Here is a 22,252-nt window from a genome sequence, read left to right on the forward strand (position 1 = left end):
GCTGCTATATGCTGCCCAATGGTGCCCTCTCCTGGTAAATATGATGGGTAACCCACACTTTTCAACAAAAGCCCATGTACAGAATGGTAAAATATAATAAAAAACTGAAAATCTTATTGTGATTACTGAGACATTTCTTACACTACACTAGTTTTATCGTCATTCACTGATTTCAGTACTGGACATTACTCAGAAACATTTGTAATTTATCTCCAAAAGCATAATGTCTTACATTTTTTGGAACTAATGTACATCATATAGTGTTTGACATGGGCATACGTGTATGCTACAAATTTTATGATATGGAAGTTCAACATTGGTGGTTTGTCAGTTATATCATAGGTTTTTTAGGAGTATTTGAAATTCAAGCATTTTTTTAAAAAGCAAAAAGCTTGTTTTGACTTTCAATAAAAAATGTTCATCATTTACATCTGTGCATTTGAAAATGGTAAGTACATTTGCTGAATGTTTGCGTCACATGCAAGTTTTGCTATCCTTCTTCATTTTGAAACAAATTTCCACATTGCAACTATGTTTTTGTGTTATTTGTGTTTGTTTGTTTTTCAAAAAGGACAGCCAAGTGTTGTAAGTTAGTAGCATCTATTAAAGACAGACGCAACAAATAAGAATTTTGTATTATTTGGGAAAGTAAAATCTCTAATTAGATTTTATTAATTCAATTTATTTAATTTATAAATACGTGCTTTTATTTTACAAAAGCTGTACCGGAAAAGAAGTAGGCTGCTGTGTGGGTTCGCCTTTCCGAATAAAAGCGTGGATAAATTTTTACGTTTCAGATTTTATTTAGATTTTCACAATACCTTTTAAATAAAGCTCAGACTTGGGCTAGAAGAAATATTGCGTAAATGTATTATGTTGTTATTGTGCAAAATATACGTTTTGAGTCAGTCTGGTTTAAATTTGTGCAGATAACGCTTTTATTTTGAAGGATTCGTGCCAGAAGTCGTATTGTTGTTGCTGCTGGTGGATCCCTGCCTCTGACCGCGATAAAACTTGAAGAAGAAGAAGAATCGGTTCAAGAATATTGTTTGTCAGCTGACCAGAAATAACGTTTGCTGTGAAATCGATGTCTGTGTCAGTGTAGGCGGTCAGGCAGTCTCCAACAGTGAGGTATGTTTACATTTTTTTAATGAGCCCAACACCTGGCACGGGTCGAGCATGTTAGCTACGTTGTTGGATACTTTGTACAAGGCTGGGATTCCCACTTAGCTAGCCTGTAATGTTAGTTACCGTGTGTTTGACTGTATATAGCGGTGTTCACACTAAACAAGTAACTTGACTTATGTCGCATGAAAACCCTGATAACGAAGACCACGGCAGGAGGAGCAGAATAATTTTGCAATGAATAGTGAAACAACTTTGGAGAAACCAGTCCACAGTGACCACAGGCATACTGCTCAGTCTGCAGTTCGGGAGCGTGCAATTGCTTTTTCTTGGATAAGCATAATACTTGTTCCTCATTAGAGGCACTCATGATGCTTTAGCATGCAAGGTCAGCATTGTAGTGTCACGTCAGTCTTCCCCTAACCTCCTTAAATGGTTAAAGTAATAACCTCTTTGTGCAAGCAACTGGTTCTAGCGAGAGCCTGTTTTTCTGTTTCTGTCAGTGGCAGAAATATCTCATGACTGGTCCTGTTTGCATCATTCACTACTTATTTTTGACATGTGAGGCTGTAGTTTGCAGAACGCTTGCAAATGTGAGATGAAACTGGAGTGCTTGCCGAAACGAGTCAAACAGTCACATGCCATAAAAAAATAGGTGTGGTAAATGCTGAGTTGCTTCTGATGGAGTGTTTAACTTAAAATAAATTCACTTAAGTCAAAGACTGATTCCTGCTGTGAGATAGCAGTGGGGTTACATCCACACACTGCTGCCAAATAGTAATGATCCCAGCGCCCCCATTAATATTGCAGTGGTGGCACAGTGAGAAAAGGACAATGTGTCCGTGTCACATTCCACATCATCTGAATCCTGGTGATGAGTCATTTTTTGATTTTGTACCTTTCTGTCACTGTTGAGGTAGTGGTTTGTCATGTTCAGTATTTTGTGCTGAGTATGAACTGAGTACAGCTTCTCCAGCTTCATTTGGGTCTTAAATTATCTTACATGTGTATCTATAAAGGGATACATTTGGAAAATACCTGTCAATATGCCCAGAATTGACTGATAATTCTCAGGGTTAAATGTGACTTCTTGCACTGCAGCATCACAGGAGCCGGACCATTGGACTGATCTCTATGGCTTCACAACAAACACAGTCTGTCTTTTCCTTTCTGGACAAGCACAAGTAAACGTAAGCATCATCCAAACCCCACTTATTGCAAAAACATTATTATTTCGCAGTGATTTTTTTAACTTGTGCTTTTTTCTCCTTCTGCTTCACAGCTAACACTTCCAGTCTTAGTGTTCTTTTACTACCTCAACCTTCCCTTTTCTCTCTTGTCTTTACTTTGTGAGTATCCTGTATTTTGTATGTGACAATGAATAGCACAGAGCCTGTGCAGCCCAGTCTCAACTCTTCCTATGTTCCGACTGCTCTTGGCAACCACCACGTATCTGAGGATGAGGACTGCGAAGACCAGAGTCCCTCTGCATCACTGCTGCCCAAACAGTCCTCAGTGCCTCTGGCCGTGCGCTACAGTCCAGAGGACTCTTACTGTCTGGTGTACATCATCTTCTTTCTGATGGGCATCGGCTCCCTGCTGCCCTGGAACTTCTTCATAACAGCCAAACAATACTGGCTCTACAAACTGAGTAACAACACGCACCACGGCAGCAATGAGGAGCAACGTTCAGACCTCAGTGTGAGTGACAGAGATACTAAATACAACTGCGCTATGTTCATCGTGCGTGTGTGTACACAGGAAGATGCACATTTGTGCCATTCTGCATGCTTTTCATGGATCCTGTGACAGATGTGAGGACTGAGTGTCCTTTCACACACAACACAATTATACAATTAGAAATGCCAAAAGGCTTGTTGAGGGCAACTAAGATGAAGGTAGAGAAGGGTAGAGTCAGGGCGGTTAAGTTTATCTGCTTCCAAACTATGTGGAAGCCATTACTATTCAGTGGCGGAGGCAGACGCAGCTGAAAGAACCTCACAACATTAGAAAAAAGTAAAAGAAAATCTTCACAGCTGAATAATTAATTCTTTGGATTCTAAGTTATGGTTAACTGTTCTTCCTGTATCTGTGCACAAACATAGGAAAACTTGCCTTTGCAGATGGGATGTAGTAATCATGGTGGCATGCAGTACATTGTGATAGATAACCACCAAAGAATGTCCTTCCGCAGGAGTTTAGTCAAAAAAGGCTTGTTTTTGTGAGAACAGTACAATTAATAGCCAGGTTGTTATTTTAGACAATACAAACAGCTGATAAATTCATGAAACATCTGGATGAATTCTGTAAATCTCTTGTATTCTGAAATTAATCCTTGATTTGATTTGACTTAGAAATGTCAGCAAAGGAGGGAAAACATTTGTTTTATTTTTATATTCCTCCCCCTTCTCACTTCCTCTAATTTTGTGTGAGACACTAAATAAGTGCATGAGTGTGTTCTTATATTCAAGTTAATTCAAATGTTTTGTCTTTTCTGTAACTATTCACAGGACTACTTTGAAAGCTATCTGGCCATTGCCTCCACTGTGCCCTCTGTGCTGTGTCTAACACTCAACTATCTCCTAGTTAACAGGTTAATTCCCCATACACACACACATGTGCACACATGCGCTCATGCACATACAGTGGTGTGAAAAAGTGTTTGCTCCCTTCCTGATTTCTTATTTTTTTGCATGTTTGTCACACTTAAATGTTTCAGATCATCAAACTAATTTAAATATTAGTCAAAGATAACACAAGTAAACACAAAATGCAGTTTTTAAATGAAGGTTGTTATTATTAAGGGGAAAACTGTGATAAACCACAGTTATGTTATGTTTTAACAGGCGGGGCAATCACTATTTCACACAGGGCCATGTAGGTTTGGATTTTGTTTTCCCTTAATCTTAATCTTAAGTCTTAACGCTATTAGGGACCAGAAAAGGTTGCCACCATGATTATGCAGAGTATTGGACCTCTTTCCCCTGCTGCCCACTCCAACCTGCGTAATTTAGGGTTAATATTTGATCAGTCCTCATCATTTGACACCCATGTTAAACAGCTGACCAGATCTTGTTTTTTCTACTTAAGAAATATTAATAAACTGAGATCTGTAGTTTCAACTGCTGAATTAGAGATGCTTGTACACGCCTTTATCTCATCTCACACAGACTATTGTAACACACTTTTTTCCTCACTTAGCATGTCTGCCCTTGATCTCCTGCAGACAAAACAGAATGCGGCCGCAAGATTACTGACTAGATCAAACAGGTCTCCCATTGTGTGGTCACGCTCCTACATATGTGGCTGAACTACTACGCCCTTACTCATCAGCTTGCTCTCTTAGGTCTAATATTTAAAATTTGCTGTCTGTCCCACGCACTCGCCTTATGACCCATGATCGAGCTTTTGAGGCCGTAGCACCTAAACTATGGCATGCTCTGCCCGCACCCTTACGGTCTGCTGATTCTGTGGACTCTTTTAAAAGGCAGCTAAAGACGTACCTTTTTAGACAGGCCCTTAGGTAACCTGTATGCAACAGGCGTGCATCTTATATATTTATTGTGTTTATTTTAACCACGTACTGTATATCTATTGTATTACATAAATGTGTATCTATTGTGTAGTTTTTAGTTGTACTTTTCTACATGTGGCTCGGGTGGTCATCTTATCTATTTCTTTCTTGTATGCTAATGTTTTTGTAAAGCACTTTGTGACTTATGTCTGTGAAAAGCGCTATACAAATAAAGTTTACTTACTTGTTACTAAAGCATTGTAGTACAGTTTCACATGTTCTGTGAACTTGTTGTTTTGTCTCCGGATGTTTGGATGTTACAATGCCACATTTGTCCTCTGTAGGGCCTTATAGATTACAGTGATGTAATTAACCATGTGACCGTAAACGCTGTGTGTCTCTTTACATTCTCTCTGGACTTTGATCAGTCTGTGCTGGTCTGAGATGACATGGAACTAAGGGGATGTTTTGTCATTTTGAACAGAATCTCTGCAGCAGAATACATTTTATATTTATTATTTGTGTGGATAAGTAATAGCTTGCTGTCTCACATTTGTGTGAACACAGTATTGTACGCAAATTGTTCCAACAGCACAAAACATCTTTTTCATTTTCTGTGTTGTTTAACTGATCTTTGATAAACTCCTGCCTAATCCCTGTGTGTGTGTGTGTGTGTGTGTGTGTGTGTGTGTGTGTGTGTGTGTGTGTGATGTGTATTGGTAGGTTTTCGCCAAATGTGCGGATTCTGTCTGCTCTTCTTGTCATCCTGTTGGTGTTTGTGGTGACTACGGTGCTGGTGAAGGTGGACGTGTCAGAGTGCAGGTTGAAGTTCTTCATTGGCACGCTGGCCAGTGTGGCTGTCGTCAGCGGAGCCTCCAGTGTCTTCTCTGGCAGCATGTTCGGGATCAGTGGGCATTTCCCCATGAGGATTTCTCAGGCTCTTATATCAGGTACAGTCTCGTGTTTACACTGTTGTCTTTGTAGCATTTCTACAGCACCACTGTACAAATACTTTTCCTGCTGTCTTCCATACAGTATGCACTATTTAGCAGCTTCATTAAGAGTTTATTGACAAAATAACTTATCGTGACTATTTATGTCTTGCCACCACCATACATGGTGTGTAGGACATAATATTGTCATGTTGCCGTCTGTCTGTGTGGGCTCGCTCTGGTGAACACAACAAGAATACACTATAGAAATGTTGAACTTCGATGACAGCTTCCCCCTACGGAACAGATGGTCCCATTTTAGGACCTCATTTTGGAGCACCTTGTTGCATATATTTGCATATTAATGATGTTTCTAAAATAGTTTAGATCTCTAATGCCTTAAAGATAAGTTCACTGCATTTCCTTCTATATTTGTATTATGCAAGACTAGTATAGTGACATAGATACATTTTTCAATTAATTAATGGGATTAATTATTGACCTTATTAACATAACTGGTTATAATGATACCTCTTGTCCAGTGCAGAACAGAAAGAAGCAGGTACCAAAAAACGGATGAAATTATCATGGTAGGCTAGAAGTTTAGGACGCTGACCATATAATCGTAACATTCCCGGGTCAAGTCTGGGGAAACTTTGTTGCATGTCGTTCCCCTCTCCCTCATTTCCTGTCAGCTCTTCTGTCCTCTCTAAAAAGGCAAAAAAAGATTGTGTATTGTTATATTTAACATGTAGAGGTAATTACGGTCGGACATTTGGCAGTGTCTCTTGTTAACTGACTGCACAATACATAAGCTAAAGTCCTTTTTTGTCTCAGGCCAAGCCATGGGAGGCACGCTGACTGTAGTAGCATCGATAACGGACCTGGCATTGGCGGGGGATGTGACAGACAGCGCTCTGGCCTATTTCCTGACAGCAGACATCTTCATCCTGCTGTGCATCATCACATACCTGCTGCTGCCCAAGCTGGCATATTCAAGGTCAGTAGCAGCCAAGGACATTCTGGTTCCCATACAGATACATACACCTATCAACCTATACCTATCAAACATGTATTTCGATTTACAAATGTAGGTGAGAATAACACATTCCCTTGTCCTGTAAAGTTTACTTTCATCTGAGTCTGGGTACTATAGATTACAGAGAGTTTAGCAGTGTGCAAGTGATGCGCAGATTGGCTCCGACCACACCTGAATCTGCATGTACACATAAATCATCCACCCTCCACCCACCCGAACAAATTATTTTCTCCGATTTAGAGACCCGCAGCCACATGGACATTTCGCCCCTCCTTGTAGGTTATATTGCCTTTTAAATCATGTGGAGCAGCGTGAGCTTTCCAGGTGATTTCTTTATTGTGTGTTGTACTGATGTATGAGTGTGTGTAACACTTTAATGTGCACCAGATCTCACATTACCATTAATTCTCAGTGGGATATATGTAAGTGTAATTAAATGGTAACATAGTATATTGAAGTAGGCTTGTTTTAAATAAATGAACATTTTAGAAAAGTTTTAGAATGAAAATGGCAACAGGTGTTTCCACAATGAACACAGGTTGACATCTTTAATTCTGAATGTCACTGCAACCTCCCCAACACAAACAATTAAGAGCTAATACGTTCAAAGGCAGTTCAAAATTAATGAAAAGGGTTGTAGCTTCTAAAGCCTAGAACCAAAACTGGTGCCAATCCAGCCTAAACGTACAGTATAACGTAATGGTAATCTACTTATACTTTTTCTTCGCACTGTGCAAATATAAAATAGCATCCACTGTGCCAGGATTCAGCCGATTTCGCCTCGCCTCTATAATGCTATTGCACCCTGCTGCGCTCAATGAGCGTTCGCTCACAGCACTTGTTGCAGGAATGCATAAGATTCTCCTTGCAAGGTGCTGCAGCCGTGGGAATGAGCGGTCTTGTTTCTCCCAGAAAGAAAGCAAATTTTCCTCTGACTCCTCAAATAGAAAGTTTGTGGAGCAGTACTCCTCCACTTCATCCATCAGTTTGGGTCTCTCATCTTCCCATTCTGTGAAGTCCACCTTCTGCTTTTTTGCTCGTCCGCTGTCATGTCCACCTACAACAGGAGATATAGGCTTGTTAAAGCACACGGCCGCACACCTATACACAGTGGCAGTTACTAGTTTCGTATTTTTGTTTTTTATTTTTTTCAATTCAGATTAGTTTCAATTAGTTTCCAGAGTGCGTTTGCTCCTTTCACTTAAGTTTTTATTGTTTAAAAATGTTTTGTTTTAGTTAAGTTTTTATTAGTTTTCGTTTTTTTCTATAGTCTAGTTTGTTTGTTTTTTGTTCAGTTAACTAAAATGTTTTAGTTTTAGTTTAACCCTGCACAGTAGTACTAAGTTATCGGCGGTATAACCGCTTAATGCAAAATCAAAAATCAAATTAATTGTTAGGCTAACCTTGTCCTGCCGCTGATGATGCATCGGTTACTGAGGTGCCTGCATTCTGGCTCACACTGGGTTCTTCATTTATAAGAGCCCGCACTTGCCTCATCACCTCCTGTCTGTCCTCAGGAGACAGCATTTTCAGTGATTTAAATCTGGGACAGAGAAACGTGGCGACCTTGTGAGTGGGAGTTAGGACCAAAGTCTCCTCAAGCAGGCTGGATGCGCGAGCACGGAGGAGGACTATGTATGATGGATCTCCAAACTTGGGCTCGCAGTGTTTCTTGAGTTTGAGAAACCAGAGCAACACCGTGTGAATGGTCGGGTATCTCTCTCCTTCCAGCTCGTTAATGGCTAATTTGAAGAGAGTGAGGAACTCGATCAAGTGCATCAGCTTGTCCTGAAAGATGCCCACCATCCGATGCAGCTGATATCTGTCTTCCAGGAGCTTTCTGATGTCACTGTACTGTTTCAGTATAGATTCCAGCATGTGGACTTTGCTGTTCCAGCGAAATTCACATTCTTGAATCACAGTGTGCGCTAAACTCGCAACAGCCCCTGTTCTCTTCAGAAATGTGACAAGGCTTTTGCAGTTATCCAACATTTCCACCACATCTTTGATGCCTTCTGGTGCATTATTCTCACTGAACGTGTCTCTCAGCACCGTGTTCAGTATGTGTGCGGAGCACGGCATCCACTGGTAGGTCTCAAGTGCAGCCTTTATGTAAGGGTCCGGATTACTGACGAAAACTATTTTGTCTGCTAATAGGCCTATTCCATAATTCATCAATACATTGGTTATTTGGTCATGGATACTTTGGCTGGTCTCTTTGAGATGACTGTCACACTCCACTGTAGCCAGAATGCGACTCTCCGGGTGCCACTTCTCACTGATGTAGTGACATGTAAGGACTGTGTATGCCCTCTTGTTGAATTCGTCTGTCCACATATTTGTGGTAACAGCAATTCCACCATCCTCCATCACTTTGTGGATGACTTCAGATAGTTGCTCCTTATCTGCAGCAGCCTGTTGCTTTGCCCTGTCACACACTGTTTGCCGATTGGGCACTATGGCTTCAGCGTCAACAGCACCGTGTTTAGCGCCAATGTTAATTAGTGTCTGGGCCACCTGGAGGAATCCTTTGCCGGTGAAAATGTCGAATGGGCGCATATCCAGGCAACACATGTCCACGCAGTCATCCACTAACTTGGATTTAACGTCCAGTGGTAGCGTTACTCTTTTGCTGTCTCGACGGACGAAGCAGGTGTTTGTCTGACCTGGCTGGCTTCTGGCTTTAGCACACACATGATGTACCATATTTGAGGTACCAGTTATGTGGCTATCGTATACATACAGCGCTTCGCAGCTGTTGCATATGACATACCCAGCGCTTGACTCGTCATGGTTAAGTACTAAACTAAATCGCTCCCACACCGAACTTTTCTGCCCTTGCTTTATTTTTGTTTTTAATTCTCCTTTTTTAATTTTCTCACGGATCTTTTTTGCCTCCATTCTGCTCCCCCTGAACACAAGAGGACCCCGCAGTTGGTGCAATGAATTTAGTCTGCTAATTCGTGCCTGACGAAAAATGAAGCTTAAAATAGGTTCACACATATTTTATATGTAATTAATATTTTCCTAATTAATGATGTATTATGTCACCCACCCGCAACCCATCCGCGGGCAGGGTGTGATGTTAATTAATGTTCTGTGTTCTTCTATGCATCCAAAAGGTCGCACTCACACAGTCCAGGTTCATACAGTGAAATAGTTTGGAGTAAAGCAGCCGTCCTCCTGATAAATCCCGAGCTCCATCAGAGCTGTCTAAAAATGTAGGCTATTTCAGAAGCTGAAAGTTTAATAATTAATCACTCGTTCGGGTGGTGGTGAGTGGATGATTCATGCGCACATGCCATATACAGTCTATGGTACATGCGGATTCGGTTGACGTCAGAGCCGATCCGCGCATCACTACAGTGCATTATCTGCCACAGTGTCATTCTTCATAATACCACCAGATGGTACCAAAGATAGAAATGTTCAAGTCCTACACAGTCCTACATACCTGTTCCAGTTAACTCGTTTGTGCATTTTAAATGTGCAGCTACTGATTCAGGTCAGTAGCAATGCGCATAATAAACAAATCATTATGTTAGTCTTTATTTAATGCTGCATTTAACACAGCTGGACTGATGAAATGAAAAAGTAATTTTAAAGGTTAACCTGGCCTTAAACAGTAAGTAAGTCAGCTTTATTTATGTATAGTACTTTTTAAAACAGCAGTTTCAAAGTGCTTCACAGTTAATTAAAAAAAATGCATAATAGTGCACAACATAAAACTGCAATTTATAAAATGGAAACACAATCTAATGATGGCTACTGCTTAGGGGACAGGTTCAATACATCTTGTGAAAGTGGAGATACGGTTCACTGAGAGCCATCAAAGCTACGTTGCCTGGGTCAGTTCAGACTTGGCAGATAAAATTCAGAAAGCCTCACTGTTCAAAGATTTTAGATGAACTAATTCTAAAACATTCTGCATCTCTTCGTTCTAGGCACTACATGCTGGCAGCAACATGCACCGGTCCAGGAGTGATGAGCGAGGAGGAAGCAGCAGCAGCAGCAGGGACAGGTAGCAGAGTCTCCATCCCACCACTGCGGCCTATCCTCAAGAAGACGTGGGTGCTCGGCCTGAGCGTCTTCTATGTCTTCTGCGTCTCTATCATGGTGTTCCCTGCAGTATCCTCAGGCATCCAGTCTGTCCACAAAGACAGTGGCAGTGCCTGGACAACCACTTACTTTGTGCCCCTCACCAGTTTCCTCCTGTACAATGTAGCAGACTTTTGCGGCAGGCAGGCCACAGCCTGGCTGCAGGTCCCCGGCCCCACCAGCCGAGTCCTGCCTGTACTGGTGCTGTGTCGCTCCGTCATGGTGCCACTTCTCATGTTCTGTAACTACCAGCCGAGGGATCACCTCCACACTGTGTTTTTCACCCATGACGTGTACCCTGTGGTCTTTAACTGCCTGCTAGGCCTCTCTAACGGCTACCTAGGCACTCTACCAATGATATATGGCCCTAAGGTGGTACCTCCGGAGCTGGCAGAGGCCACAGGAGTGGTCATGACCTTCTTCCTCATTCTGGGACTGGCTGTTGGGTCTGCTTTCTCTGTGCTTATTGTGCACTGCATCTGACCAGGCTGTTAAGCAATAACAGTCAGTTACAGTGGTATAGTCGAGCTATACAACACAGACACTAGCTGGACAGTTGGCGGTGTACCCTCTGCTGATGAACAGAACCTCAAAGTGCACCAGTCGTCTGCCATGAGGGAAAAGTGCTGATAAACTTAATTTCCATTCTTCACAAAAAGGCCTCAACTCCTTCATACCTCACATTAATGTGTTATGTTTACATTGTGGCTCATGTGTCCGCTGTGACTAGGTCTCTACATATTATCAGGAAGTGGTTGTCCAGTGCAGTCAATAAGGGACACTCAAACAATTTTTCCATTCATGTTGCAAAAATATACATTCCGTACAAATTTGGTTCAATGTTATGCAGATGGCAAAGAAGCGCCGCATCTTATTGAGGGATTCCCCCCCCTTTTCATAGAAACTACAAATGTACTACAGTACTGCTAACGCCAAAAAAAAAAAAAAAATTCAGTTGTATATTACCTAACAGAAGCAACTTTTTAAAATCCTTCACAAGGTCATTAACCTCCTGTACTGAAATTGATTAAAGCAAATGTATCCTTGGAGAAATTAGTGTATAAATTTATTGTAGGTTATCATTTGGAAAATGGACAGCAGATTACAGGCTTAAAACAGTTGTCATTTAAGTAAGAGTTAAAGAATATCAACTTGTTCTTTAAATGACCTAGACATGACTGAGGTTACACAAAATTGTAGAGATGACCACCATGACAAGCTTGATAAACACTGTGCTAAATTCAATTTACAGCAAAAAAAAACAAAAAAATTGAGTGGATTGGGATCACTTTTAATTGTTAAAAATGTACAGATCAACTGACAGTTGGCTCAGGGTTTGAAGCAGACAAATCGAATTTGAGATGCTTTCTGTATGTTAGAAACGCAGTGATTTACAAACAGTAGGAAGAGTGCAAACACTGGGGAGGTGAGTGGGAGGTACACAAATAATTACCTCCATCAGCTCCTTAAAAACAAGAACAAACTTTCTGTCTACAAAATATAAACTTTATTTTAAGGATCAGACATACTGCTAAAAGTAATGCCAGTCATTCTTAACACACTGAGAAGTCTCCTGTTTGCAATCAGTTTCTCCGGGGCCTGAACCCATCAGAACAACAGCTATCTGATGCTGTGTCAACATTATACAAACATCGGAATTTGTGTTCTAACATACACCACACCCAGCAAGCAATATAATTAAGTACAACCCAAATGATGCAAAACTGCAGAGGAGTGGAGCAGGGACAGGCTGAGCTGCAGGCCACTATACACTGTAATCACTCCACCCTTACCTCCCCCCTGGGGAAAAAACAAAAAAACAAAAACATGTCCAGTCCCTTTCCATCATGACATCAGTTAATTTAAACATAAATTTGCAGTCATTTTAAATTTATTAAAAAGAAAAACAGGACACATTAAAAAGTGGGAAGCAGCACTACAGTATTTTTCTTTTAATTCCCTACAGGTCAGTGTGTGCTGGTCTTCCTCTTCCTTTATACCCACACATGGCGTTTGCAGTGAGCCACAGCCTAAAAGACAGAACCAAGTGGTTAGACAGGCCTCTCAAAGCAAACTTGTATGGGGGGGGGAAGTTTACATTATCAGTTTTAAAGAATCAGTTGTGATATGCAATACAGTTAAAAAAAGGTGAATCATCTATTGGGCAGCATTAGTCACTACAGAGTCATATTCCAAAAAACACTCAAGAATTAAACTCTGGGGACACATCTGGGTCAAAAAATGTGACTTAACTACTCACATTGCACCGAGTTGCTGTCTCCATGTTCTTGCACCAGAATGCAGGTCCCCAGCTGCACTGCTCTGTTCCCAGCAGCCTGCGCACTGCTTCAGGGCAGGCTCCCACTTTCTGTTACACACACACACACACAGCTCAGATACTAAACTGGGCAGCAGGCATGTAGTGCAAGCCAAATATCCCATTTACTGTTTATTACCAACAATTTATGAAAAAAAATTGAAATTAACAGTCAGGAATGACTAATGCTTCACAAATTTCCTGGATTTAGGGAGCCATGTTTTCTGGCACAACCAAAAAAACTTCTTGTTATTTAGTTATAAATAAGTTTACCATGCACACGAAGTCTGGGTCAAGCATCTGGAGCAGCAGCTGAACAAGTATTGGCTCGTACTGTTCAATCATCTGATCACACTGTTGACACATATACATGGGTTAATGCAAGGCAGTCACATGAGGATAAGTCAAAGTTACACAAGGTAAGAAGATGCAACTACTCACCTCGGTCTGGAAAGAGTCGGGCAGGAAGCTGCATACTTTCCTCACAGCCTCCTCAATCTGTGCCTCTGTGGCATTCTTCTCCAGAATGCCATCGATGTACCCAACGGCCATCTTGCACACCTCGCAGTAGCCACCAGCCTTATAGCGAGTCTGGTCAAGTGCAGCTGGAAAGAATTAGAACAGAAATCAGTTATTACCCATATGTGGAAATACACCTTTGTATTTACACCTAACTGAGCATTTTCTGATTTTTAGAAAGTTATATTAGAGATCACACATACGACATGGCCAGCTTTGTATGAGGCCGACTAAACACTTAAAATAAGCAGTTGACATTTCACAGCACCAGACAAAAATGGAGAACATTTATAACTTCAAAACAACCGATTACAGTTAAAAGTAGAAATTATGTTGCAAGATTCTGGTGTGAAAGTGTCTTGAGTAAGAGTTTATATTCTTTACAGAGAAAACATACATATCCTGAGGTTTCTGCACAGTTTGAACCAAACATCTCTACATCATTTTACAGCAAACATTTAATCATTTCCTGTCTAATCTTATTCTTGTACTATTGTCAGTATCAAATTTAAATCATTTAGTAAAATCAATTCATAAACACTTCTAATATGACTCGCACAGTATCGCTAACATTTGCATTAAGCGTGCTTTTAAGAGAGAACTTACGGACATATGCACGGCTAGCACCATTGCAGAGTGCCAACACTGTGCAGACGGTCTTGGGGTCAGCCTGCTGCACCAGCAGCTGAATGATGGCCTCGCCGTAGGTCTCAACCAGGTCCTTACACTGGGCACTCAGAGTGGAGGGCAGAAATGTGCACACCTTCTCCACAGCTTGGATCACCTCCTCCTGAGACAAAGACAGATTGAGCCGCTTGACACCAGAGCTGAGTCTAAACAACATTACGTTGGCAGCCGTTTTGTAGAATTTATTTTTATTGCCATATTGGATACATCTAGTAGCACACATCCCACCTCTGTTGCCTGATCCTCCAACATAGTCTCCAACTGTTTCATCACAAACTCACAGATGGCACACGTTGGGGAATCGCGGACACGCACCATGGGCTGGAATAGAGAGGCAAGTTCTTACATACATGTACAATACTGTGCTATAAAATATCAAGTACTGATGAGAGTCTGCAGTCAGGTGCCCACCATGACTTACCTTAGTAGACTTGTCAGTGGCAGACTCCATCTTGGCAGCAGGGAAAAGTTTGAGCGCAGGTACAGCCTTGGCAGCAGGTACAGTCTTTGCATCCTGCAGCTTCAGCATGGGAACAGACTTCTTCATATCAGTACAGAAGCCAGCATGGACACAGATATCCTTGGGTTGCTGAGGACAGAAACAGACAATTAATTTAGGATACACAACCAAAAAGGTCTATAGAACTTGCCATATTGCATGCTGTTAGCATAAACCATGTGTTCGCAATCTGCATAACATTCCACAGCATTACCACCCATGCAATATGCACACATTTCTATGATACAAAAACAAATCTAACACAGCTTCCTTTTACCAGTACCAAACACACAGCAAAATACACCCATACTGACAAAAAAAAAAAGTTTTTACTTCTACAACTGACTCATCCAACAAGTTCAGCCAGTGTTAAAGAAAGAACAGCCAAACTAAGTCACAAGATCCAAGCATACTTTAAATATGAGAGCACTTGTATGCTCATTTGATGTCAAGAAACAGGATAGAATCTTAAGGTGGTCCTTTGCTGTAGTGTTCCAACAGGCACTAAAGTCATCAGCCAAACAAGCAGAGTGCTCAGGTTAAGTAAAGTATTCTCACTCATAATTAGATTATCATTTACACGAGTCTCTGCAGTGTCAGGTGAATAGCAGTAAGAGTGGACAGCACAAGCAGCAAGAGCTAAAAAAAGGTTAAGAGGCTAAAAGCTGAATACAGAATGACCTACCTGTTCCTGGGGAGCAGCACACAAAACCCAGAGCAGGAGAAAACAGAGCAAGACAACATGAATGGAGGGGAGAAAAGAAACACAGGCGAAACAGAAATTAAGAAAAAATGTTTTAAAAAGACAGAGCGATTTAAAGATATGAATAAATTGAAGTCAGAAGGCCAGGTGATGCTGCAAGACTGGATATGGGCTTAGCACAACCAAAACATACAAATGATCACAGACCCATTAGTTTTGATGACCAGTTCATTAAGCTTATCATTGAATATTAGAATTTAATAACCATTGATGTTATGTGGCTTAAATATGCAAACAAAAAGGTTTTCCTGAACTTCCCTTAAAAATCAGTGAGGCAGATGAAATGGGGAGGGTTAGAGCACTCACCATGGACATGAGCTGCTCAACAACAAGGGTGCCATACTGGCCGACATACTCCTTGCACTGCAATGAGGAAAAACAGTTGATGTACAGCATTTTTGGGAGGAAAAAAAAAAAAAGTTTGACAAAGAAAAATGTGTCTTTAATCAAAAACTTCTCCCTCATATGGGGTTCTCACCATTGCAGACAGGCCTGGCCCCAGCAGGTCACACTGGTTCTCAATATTCTCAATGAGAGAGTCGACAAACGAGGAGTTAGCCTTGGCTTCCGCTTGAGCATCAGTGAGGAACTTGATGCAGTCCTGGCACACATCATCACTTTGCTACAGGACAGGTGAGATTCAGGGCCAAATGAAGACAATATTCATTAACAGGTGGAGAACATATTGCTGTTCATGTGGGTGCAGAGGGGAGTTAAGTGTACCTGCTTTGGAGCCTCTTGTTTGGGGGCCTCCTGAGGATAGAGGAGCTCGGGCACATTGAGGAGGAAGGGAGCCACTCGCTGGGAAAGGTCAACCGGAGGGATTTCATTGGACATAAGCTGCTCCTGGGCCTGAGCCTTAGCCAGGGCTGCCTGCTGAGACTGACACAGTCCCATGGCTCCACACACCACACTAGGATCCTCCTTTTTAAAAAAAAAAAAAAAAAAAAAAAACAACTTTCAGTTACTTCAATAACTGGCACATTTTTATAGTCACGTTATAGTTAAGTTACTTTATTTAGATAGTATACAAGTTAGCTGTAAGCAAAAGTAAATAACCCCTAGCTTTAAAGCCCAGATGACCCACACCAATTTAAAAGAAATTCAACTTTGACAAGATTTGTAGAAAAGTCATGTTTTGTTTTTATAGGATCTTTAAGAACCATCTCTCTTGTTCCCAAAGTTGCTGTAGCAGGTGAGAGTTGCAACAAAACTACACCAAATGCTCCCAGTCACAAGGTTTAGTATTACACAATGACTACTCTGTTCCCATTTAGACTTTGACTCAGTTCCCCGTCAATAGCCCTTATTCAGCTCGCTGCACTTTGCTTACAGCCACTTGTTTTCCCTTTTTTTGGGACACAGCGGGGCAGATAGACCTTTTTCTTAAGAGTCTTAGAAGAAGCCGAACGATAAACTGACAAACCAACCAAACTCAAATAAGCTTTAATAAGAGCTTTGTCAAAACTTGTTTACAGCTTATTTGAAAGCATTTAATAGGATTCTAAATGGAAACCTTGTAATGGCACCATTAAAAAGGCTAACTTGTGGTGTGCCTAAATTGTTAAAATCAGTTAATTGTTACAAACCTGGACCTTCCACCTTTGATATATAGTTAAAACTGAAAACAGGCTAAGACTTGGACCAACAGGTTGACAGTGCTCACCAGTTCTCCAGTGATGATCGCAATGAGGATGGGGTAGTAGCTATCCACCATCTCCTTGCACTCTGCGGTCAAACCTTGATCAGGGATGAGCTGGCAGGCCTTCTCCAGGTACCCGAGGACCTCAGACTGCAATCACAGAAATAACTGGGTATCAGTCTCCCAAAAAAAGGAGGAGTGTTTAAGTCTTGGTAGAGTTGCAGGCAACTCATTTGCTTATCAAAAGGTTCTCAACACAGGGATTTTTTTCCCCTCATCTTACCTCAGTGGCATTGTCCTTCAGTATCTGCTCCACCACTATCAACACCTCTTTACACAAGTCACATGGCACCGTTTTCTTAAAAAAAAAAAAAAACACAAAAAAAAAGAAAACAGTGTGTGTAAGTAAAAATGTATTTCCCACATATTTGAAAGTGTACAGAATATCTAGAACAAATAAAGAAATACATGAAACTTTGAGAACGTGGAGCATGTGCCTTCTGTTAGTCAGACATTTTAAACACAATTCTCAGAATAAGCTAAAAAAATAATTAAATGAATCGCAAAAGAATAGTGCCTCTCACCATCTGGGGCTTGTTCCACACGTTCTGCTGGCAGTGAGTCACAGCTCCACACAGAGATGCAGTCTTTACATTCTGACACCAGTAGGGGGGGCCACGAGCACACTGCTCAGTGCCAAGCAGAGGGGTTGCTACAGCTGGAAAGTAGACAAAGAGTCAAATTTGATACTTTAGGTCAGAAAGCAGACATGACAAACCATATTCCTGGATATGTTATGCCTTAAAGAGGAAAATAAGGCACAAGCAAAAATGGTCTTTATGCGTCCCATTAAATATTCAGTTTCTTCCTTTAAGAGGCCGATAATACCTTTAAAGCATTACCTTTTGTCAGTTTGTATCTCCATCAGTCATGAATGATATGTACATCGATTCCGCCATTTATTTATTTTACAGACGTCTTTATTTCTTCCAGTGTCCAAGTGTCCGCTCACCCCAACGAGCTGGGAACAGGTAGTGCCATTGCTGTAGGTCAGGTTTAGATTTAACCCTTTTTCATAAGTATGATCTGGGGCTTAAATTTAGTTAAAAAATAAAATGCTATATTATAAGCAGTGTTAAATTTTATAATTTCTGACTCCTCACTGCTTCGGTTTGCTGCTTCCACCTGGTGCATAACTGCTGTGGGGAGAGGGGCTGCTCTGCCGTTCAAGCACCTGTCACAGCACAGACATGTTTTCTTGGAGACATCGCGCTGTCTCAATTCGGAACGCCAATGCTCCGACAGCAAAAGCACTGTTTTCAGCCACGCTTTGCAATAAACGCAATGCATAACGTAATACCATTTTTATCATATCTGAGCCACGGACAAGCCATTCTCTGTGAAAGGTATACGTTTTGGCCTTTTGTATGAGGGAGGCTCTGGCTCGGAGTCAGACGAGGCCATCTCCAAAAAGATGTTGGGTCAGGATTAATAATAATCAATATTTCTCTTCATTTTGAATTATGTTTTAAAGTTGTGAAGTCGCTCACGATTTCTCGTTCATTCGCAAGAAATGTAGGAGGAGTACAGGGTGTGGTCTCACACACACACGCAAGATGAACATAAAATCCCAACAACGCTGACAAAAATAATCTACAGAAAGTGTGTTTAGAAATGTATTATTCAAAAGGCAAATGTCTGCACACCCAGTTGGAGTTTGTTTACATTTTTTTTTTTTTTTTAAAAAGTCAGGCCTGCTAAATTTTAGGGGCACCGGTGCCACTAGTGAAAATGTTTAGTCGCACTTGACAGATTTTTGGTCGCACCCTGGAGCCCTGATCTGGATTGTAGATATACAAGCACAGAGTAAGTAACATTTTCTACGAATGAATTTCTGTAAGTCTAGTTTAAGAGTATACACTATTACACCTTTTGATCAATCTGTCTGGTGATACGAATGATGCCCCGATGGGGAAATTCAAGGCTAACAATACTTCCTTAACATGAAAAAAAGGGAAGTTTTACTTTCAACTATGAAAAAAAAAAAAAAAAAAAAAAAAAAAAAAAAGTCAACCTACACCTTGTCAGCTCAGTTTTAAGATGTACCTAAATTTGGCATAGAAGATCTCACAAGTATTAAAACTGACTCAGCATAGTTTGAGTCAAATAGCTGCGGTTAGGGGGGGGGGGATCTGTCTTTGCAGTACGGACGGTTTATTTTGGCATTTCAATAAAGAAGTGCACTTGTCAGTCAGTTATTAAAGACTGATTCAATCATCTGCTATGTCAGTTTGGGCTGATCCAGCCTCTCTAAACAAACCAATTGATATTGACCAATTGCAATTGAGTCCTGTTGTTGAGGGAGCCAAGAAAAAAAAAAAATAAAATAATAAATAAATAAATAAATATCAGTGTGCTTGCTCAGTGAAGCTAGAACTAGTCCAAAAACACTGAGCATTGTGGGTAAATACACCAACTGTTTTATAACTGCAATCAAGGAAAAACACACTAAATCCTATTAGCTCAAATTGCTAAGTAGCATTTGCATATGCCTCTAAAGCTGACACTTCCTACGGCCTAAAACCAGCCTGTCAATACCAGTCAGAAAGCAACAGACCATGAGGAAACACTATGGGGAGTTTATTATTTACATATGCATCACAGTTGTAGATAGGGTGGGTATTAGTGTTATGCATATAATGAAAATATCCTTTGGTAACTGCAAAGAAGGTTACTGTTCACAGTTCTCCATTTTACTGAACTTGAAAAAGTGATGTGGGAAAGCACCCAATAGTTTCACTCTTAAAACCTGCTTGGGGGGGGGCTTAAAAAAAAAAAAAAAAAAACACATTTGGAACTATGACTAAAACACTGCTGTTAAGATGAACATGTCTTTATTAGGAAATAAAATCAAATTTAAAAGACAAAAAAAATTTACAGAATATAGACTGATCAGTATGCAAAGCTGCCCAATTCCAGTGAGTAGGCTTTGGTGATAATAGCCAAGAATTGGTAATGCTGGTCAGGCTGCACAGACAAACCAAAAAAAAAAAAAATTAAATTAAAATATCACCCAGTTACACCACTGTGAAACCCTTCCTGCCCATCATTCATACCAAGGAGGGCACTCCCACCCTCCACTTGAGTCACATGACCAGTGAGACAAAATAACAAGCTGTTCTCAAGCAGACAGACTGTACCAATGAGGAGGACATCTCTGCACAAGACTTTAGCACTTGAGTAAGGCAATTCACAGCAGCTGAAAATACATGTGTATTTTTATTTGCTTTATGTAAATCACGCACAGCAGAAAAACAAGCCATCCATGTAGGCAAAGACAACAAGTCTTATGAGAAACCAGAAAAAAGGCTGACATCTACAGGCTTATGTTTGACTCACTTTCTGTGACCATGATTCTGAAACAGAAAACTCATGTGATGAAGCATCACATGACAGTGAAGCGCAAAAGGCTTTAAATAGGATTCAGATTACATTGTTCAACAACAGCAAGTTGTGAAACAATATGATTGAGCCCTAAGCGTATGACATGTACCAGGAATGTGTGCAGCAAGCACATGCAAGAATGTTAAAGTGAAAAAACGCCATTACATAAAATAAAAAACAACCTTTAACCACAAGTCAGACTGAAGGTAAGCACTAAATACACAATGCACAAATACCAAGACTTGACGAAACCAATATTGCCAGTAGACTGTTAGAAATCACAGCTTGTGCTCTGTTAATAAGTAAAAAAAACAAGACATTTTCAGATACATATTTCAAATGCCACAAGGCCAAGCCAACAATATGTAATTGTATAAATAGCCTTGTTGTCTATAAGTTATGCGTAGCTTCATTGCAGCAACAACTTCAGTTGATTTCACTGACCCAGCTTTGTCTGAACCACAGCTGGAAAAGTGCACATATAGACAAATACAGGTATCATTACAAACAAAAAAAACTCCCAGAGGAACAAAAAACGCACACCACCACAAGTGACATTTGACAAAAAGCTGAAGTGAAAGTTGCTGGTTTACAGGATCCTATCTAAACTTCCTCATAAAACTAAACCGAGGGTCAATGAAGCACCACATACAGTAACGTACATTAGTTGGTCAATGCAGGTAGGGCGGATCAGCCCTGACAGATCTGGTTTAATGACAAAACATCAACCTATAAAAAAAAAAAGAAAAAAAAAGAAAAGAAAACACCTAGCGAATGATCTCTAAAGTGTTAGTTAGCTAGCTGCTCAAGTAACTAGCTTTATAGTGATGTTCCTACATTTCTACAACGACAAATACGGACTTAAGGCTATAAACATTCTAATTGTAGGCTAACGTTGTAGTAATATTTAGCTAGCAGGCTAGTGTTAGCCGAGCCGTTAACGTTACTAACTGAAGCGAGCGGGCCAACAATAACGCCTTTAAACTTCAAAGGCAAACGGTCAAGATTCACTTAACACAGCTTCTTTATAGATTTTGCTAATTCGTAGCAAATTAATAAAATGAGGACAAACGCATGACTTGTGTGTTTAAAACAGTATCTAGTTAGTGCACAGCAGCGTTTACCTTAGCCGATTTGGTCATGACCAAAGCTAACGCTAAGTCACTTGAAACGCTTCCGTGTTTTCATGTTGAAACGCACTTCGTTATACAACCAGAGCCTTTATTATGAATTGACAACTGTCTGAATCGTATACACCAACGATACAGATAACACCATTACTTTGTTTCCTTGCATGCTGACATTACCTGAAGACACGAAAAGCAGAGTTAGGAGCAGCATGACTTCGCTGTTTCCCGGCTCGTCTGTTTGTTCTTCTGCGGTGGGCGAAGCAGACTGGAGAATGGAGAGTACTGCAATGCAGGCGGTGAGGCTTGTTGATGCCTTTATGGCGTCTCACTGTCAGCTGACTACTCAACAAGACATGTGACTGCCTCGGCCACGGTGTCTGATGTGATCATTTACAATCTAAGATCAAGTCTTTCAAAACGTATTTGAAATACATTTTAATTCAAAAACACCTATATCTAATTACCAGGCACGTGAGATTTTTAATAGTTGTACAGTGGCTAGGGATGTTTGGGGAAAACCTGTGGGCTAATTATTCTACAGCT

General features: G+C 40.7%; 3 protein-coding genes across 5 annotated transcripts; 1 reads left to right on the plus strand and 2 right to left on the minus strand.

The window, feature by feature from the left end:
* Positions 1-965: 965 nt before the first annotated feature.
* On the plus strand, positions 966-12,416 carry slc29a3 (solute carrier family 29 member 3). Of its 2 annotated transcripts, none has more exons than XM_044213319.1 (7): positions 966-1,131; positions 2,227-2,315; positions 2,408-2,826; positions 3,636-3,718; positions 5,363-5,589; positions 6,409-6,571; positions 10,555-12,416. In XM_044213319.1, the coding sequence occupies exons 3-7, from the start codon at positions 2,503-2,505 to the stop codon at positions 11,189-11,191; spliced, it is 1,434 nt and encodes a 477-aa protein (XP_044069254.1). In that variant the 5' UTR covers positions 966-1,131; positions 2,227-2,315; positions 2,408-2,502; the 3' UTR covers positions 11,192-12,416. The 2 variants fall into 2 exon arrangements, with proteins under 2 accessions (XP_044069254.1, XP_044069255.1); XM_044213320.1 differs by having other exon boundaries at positions 2,511-2,826.
* Positions 6,923-9,873, minus strand: LOC122884027 (zinc finger protein 618-like). The gene is made up of 2 exons (XM_044213315.1): positions 8,014-9,873; positions 6,923-7,667 (listed from the first exon to the last, which is right to left on the minus strand). Exons 1-2 carry the CDS (start codon positions 9,611-9,613, stop codon positions 7,318-7,320), a joined length of 1,950 nt encoding a protein of 649 aa, XP_044069250.1. The 5' UTR covers positions 9,614-9,873; the 3' UTR covers positions 6,923-7,317.
* On the minus strand, positions 11,984-22,049 carry LOC122884028 (prosaposin). 2 transcript variants are annotated; one of them, XM_044213316.1, is made up of 15 exons: positions 21,887-22,049; positions 17,720-17,853; positions 17,419-17,493; positions 17,160-17,285; positions 16,217-16,417; positions 15,972-16,115; positions 15,800-15,856; positions 15,416-15,421; positions 14,653-14,820; positions 14,460-14,552; positions 14,151-14,334; positions 13,467-13,630; positions 13,299-13,379; positions 12,969-13,076; positions 11,984-12,738 (listed from the first exon to the last, which is right to left on the minus strand). In XM_044213316.1, the coding sequence occupies exons 1-15, from the start codon at positions 21,918-21,920 to the stop codon at positions 12,703-12,705; spliced, it is 1,611 nt and encodes a 536-aa protein (XP_044069251.1). In that variant the 5' UTR covers positions 21,921-22,049; the 3' UTR covers positions 11,984-12,702. The 2 variants fall into 2 exon arrangements, with proteins under 2 accessions (XP_044069251.1, XP_044069252.1); XM_044213317.1 differs by lacking the exon at positions 15,416-15,421.
* Between the last annotated feature and the right edge of the window lie 203 nt (positions 22,050-22,252).

This window comes from Siniperca chuatsi, linkage group LG11 (assembly GCF_020085105.1).
Source record: "Siniperca chuatsi isolate FFG_IHB_CAS linkage group LG11, ASM2008510v1, whole genome shotgun sequence".
In the NCBI taxonomy this organism is placed as follows: domain Eukaryota; kingdom Metazoa; phylum Chordata; class Actinopteri; order Centrarchiformes; family Sinipercidae; genus Siniperca; species Siniperca chuatsi.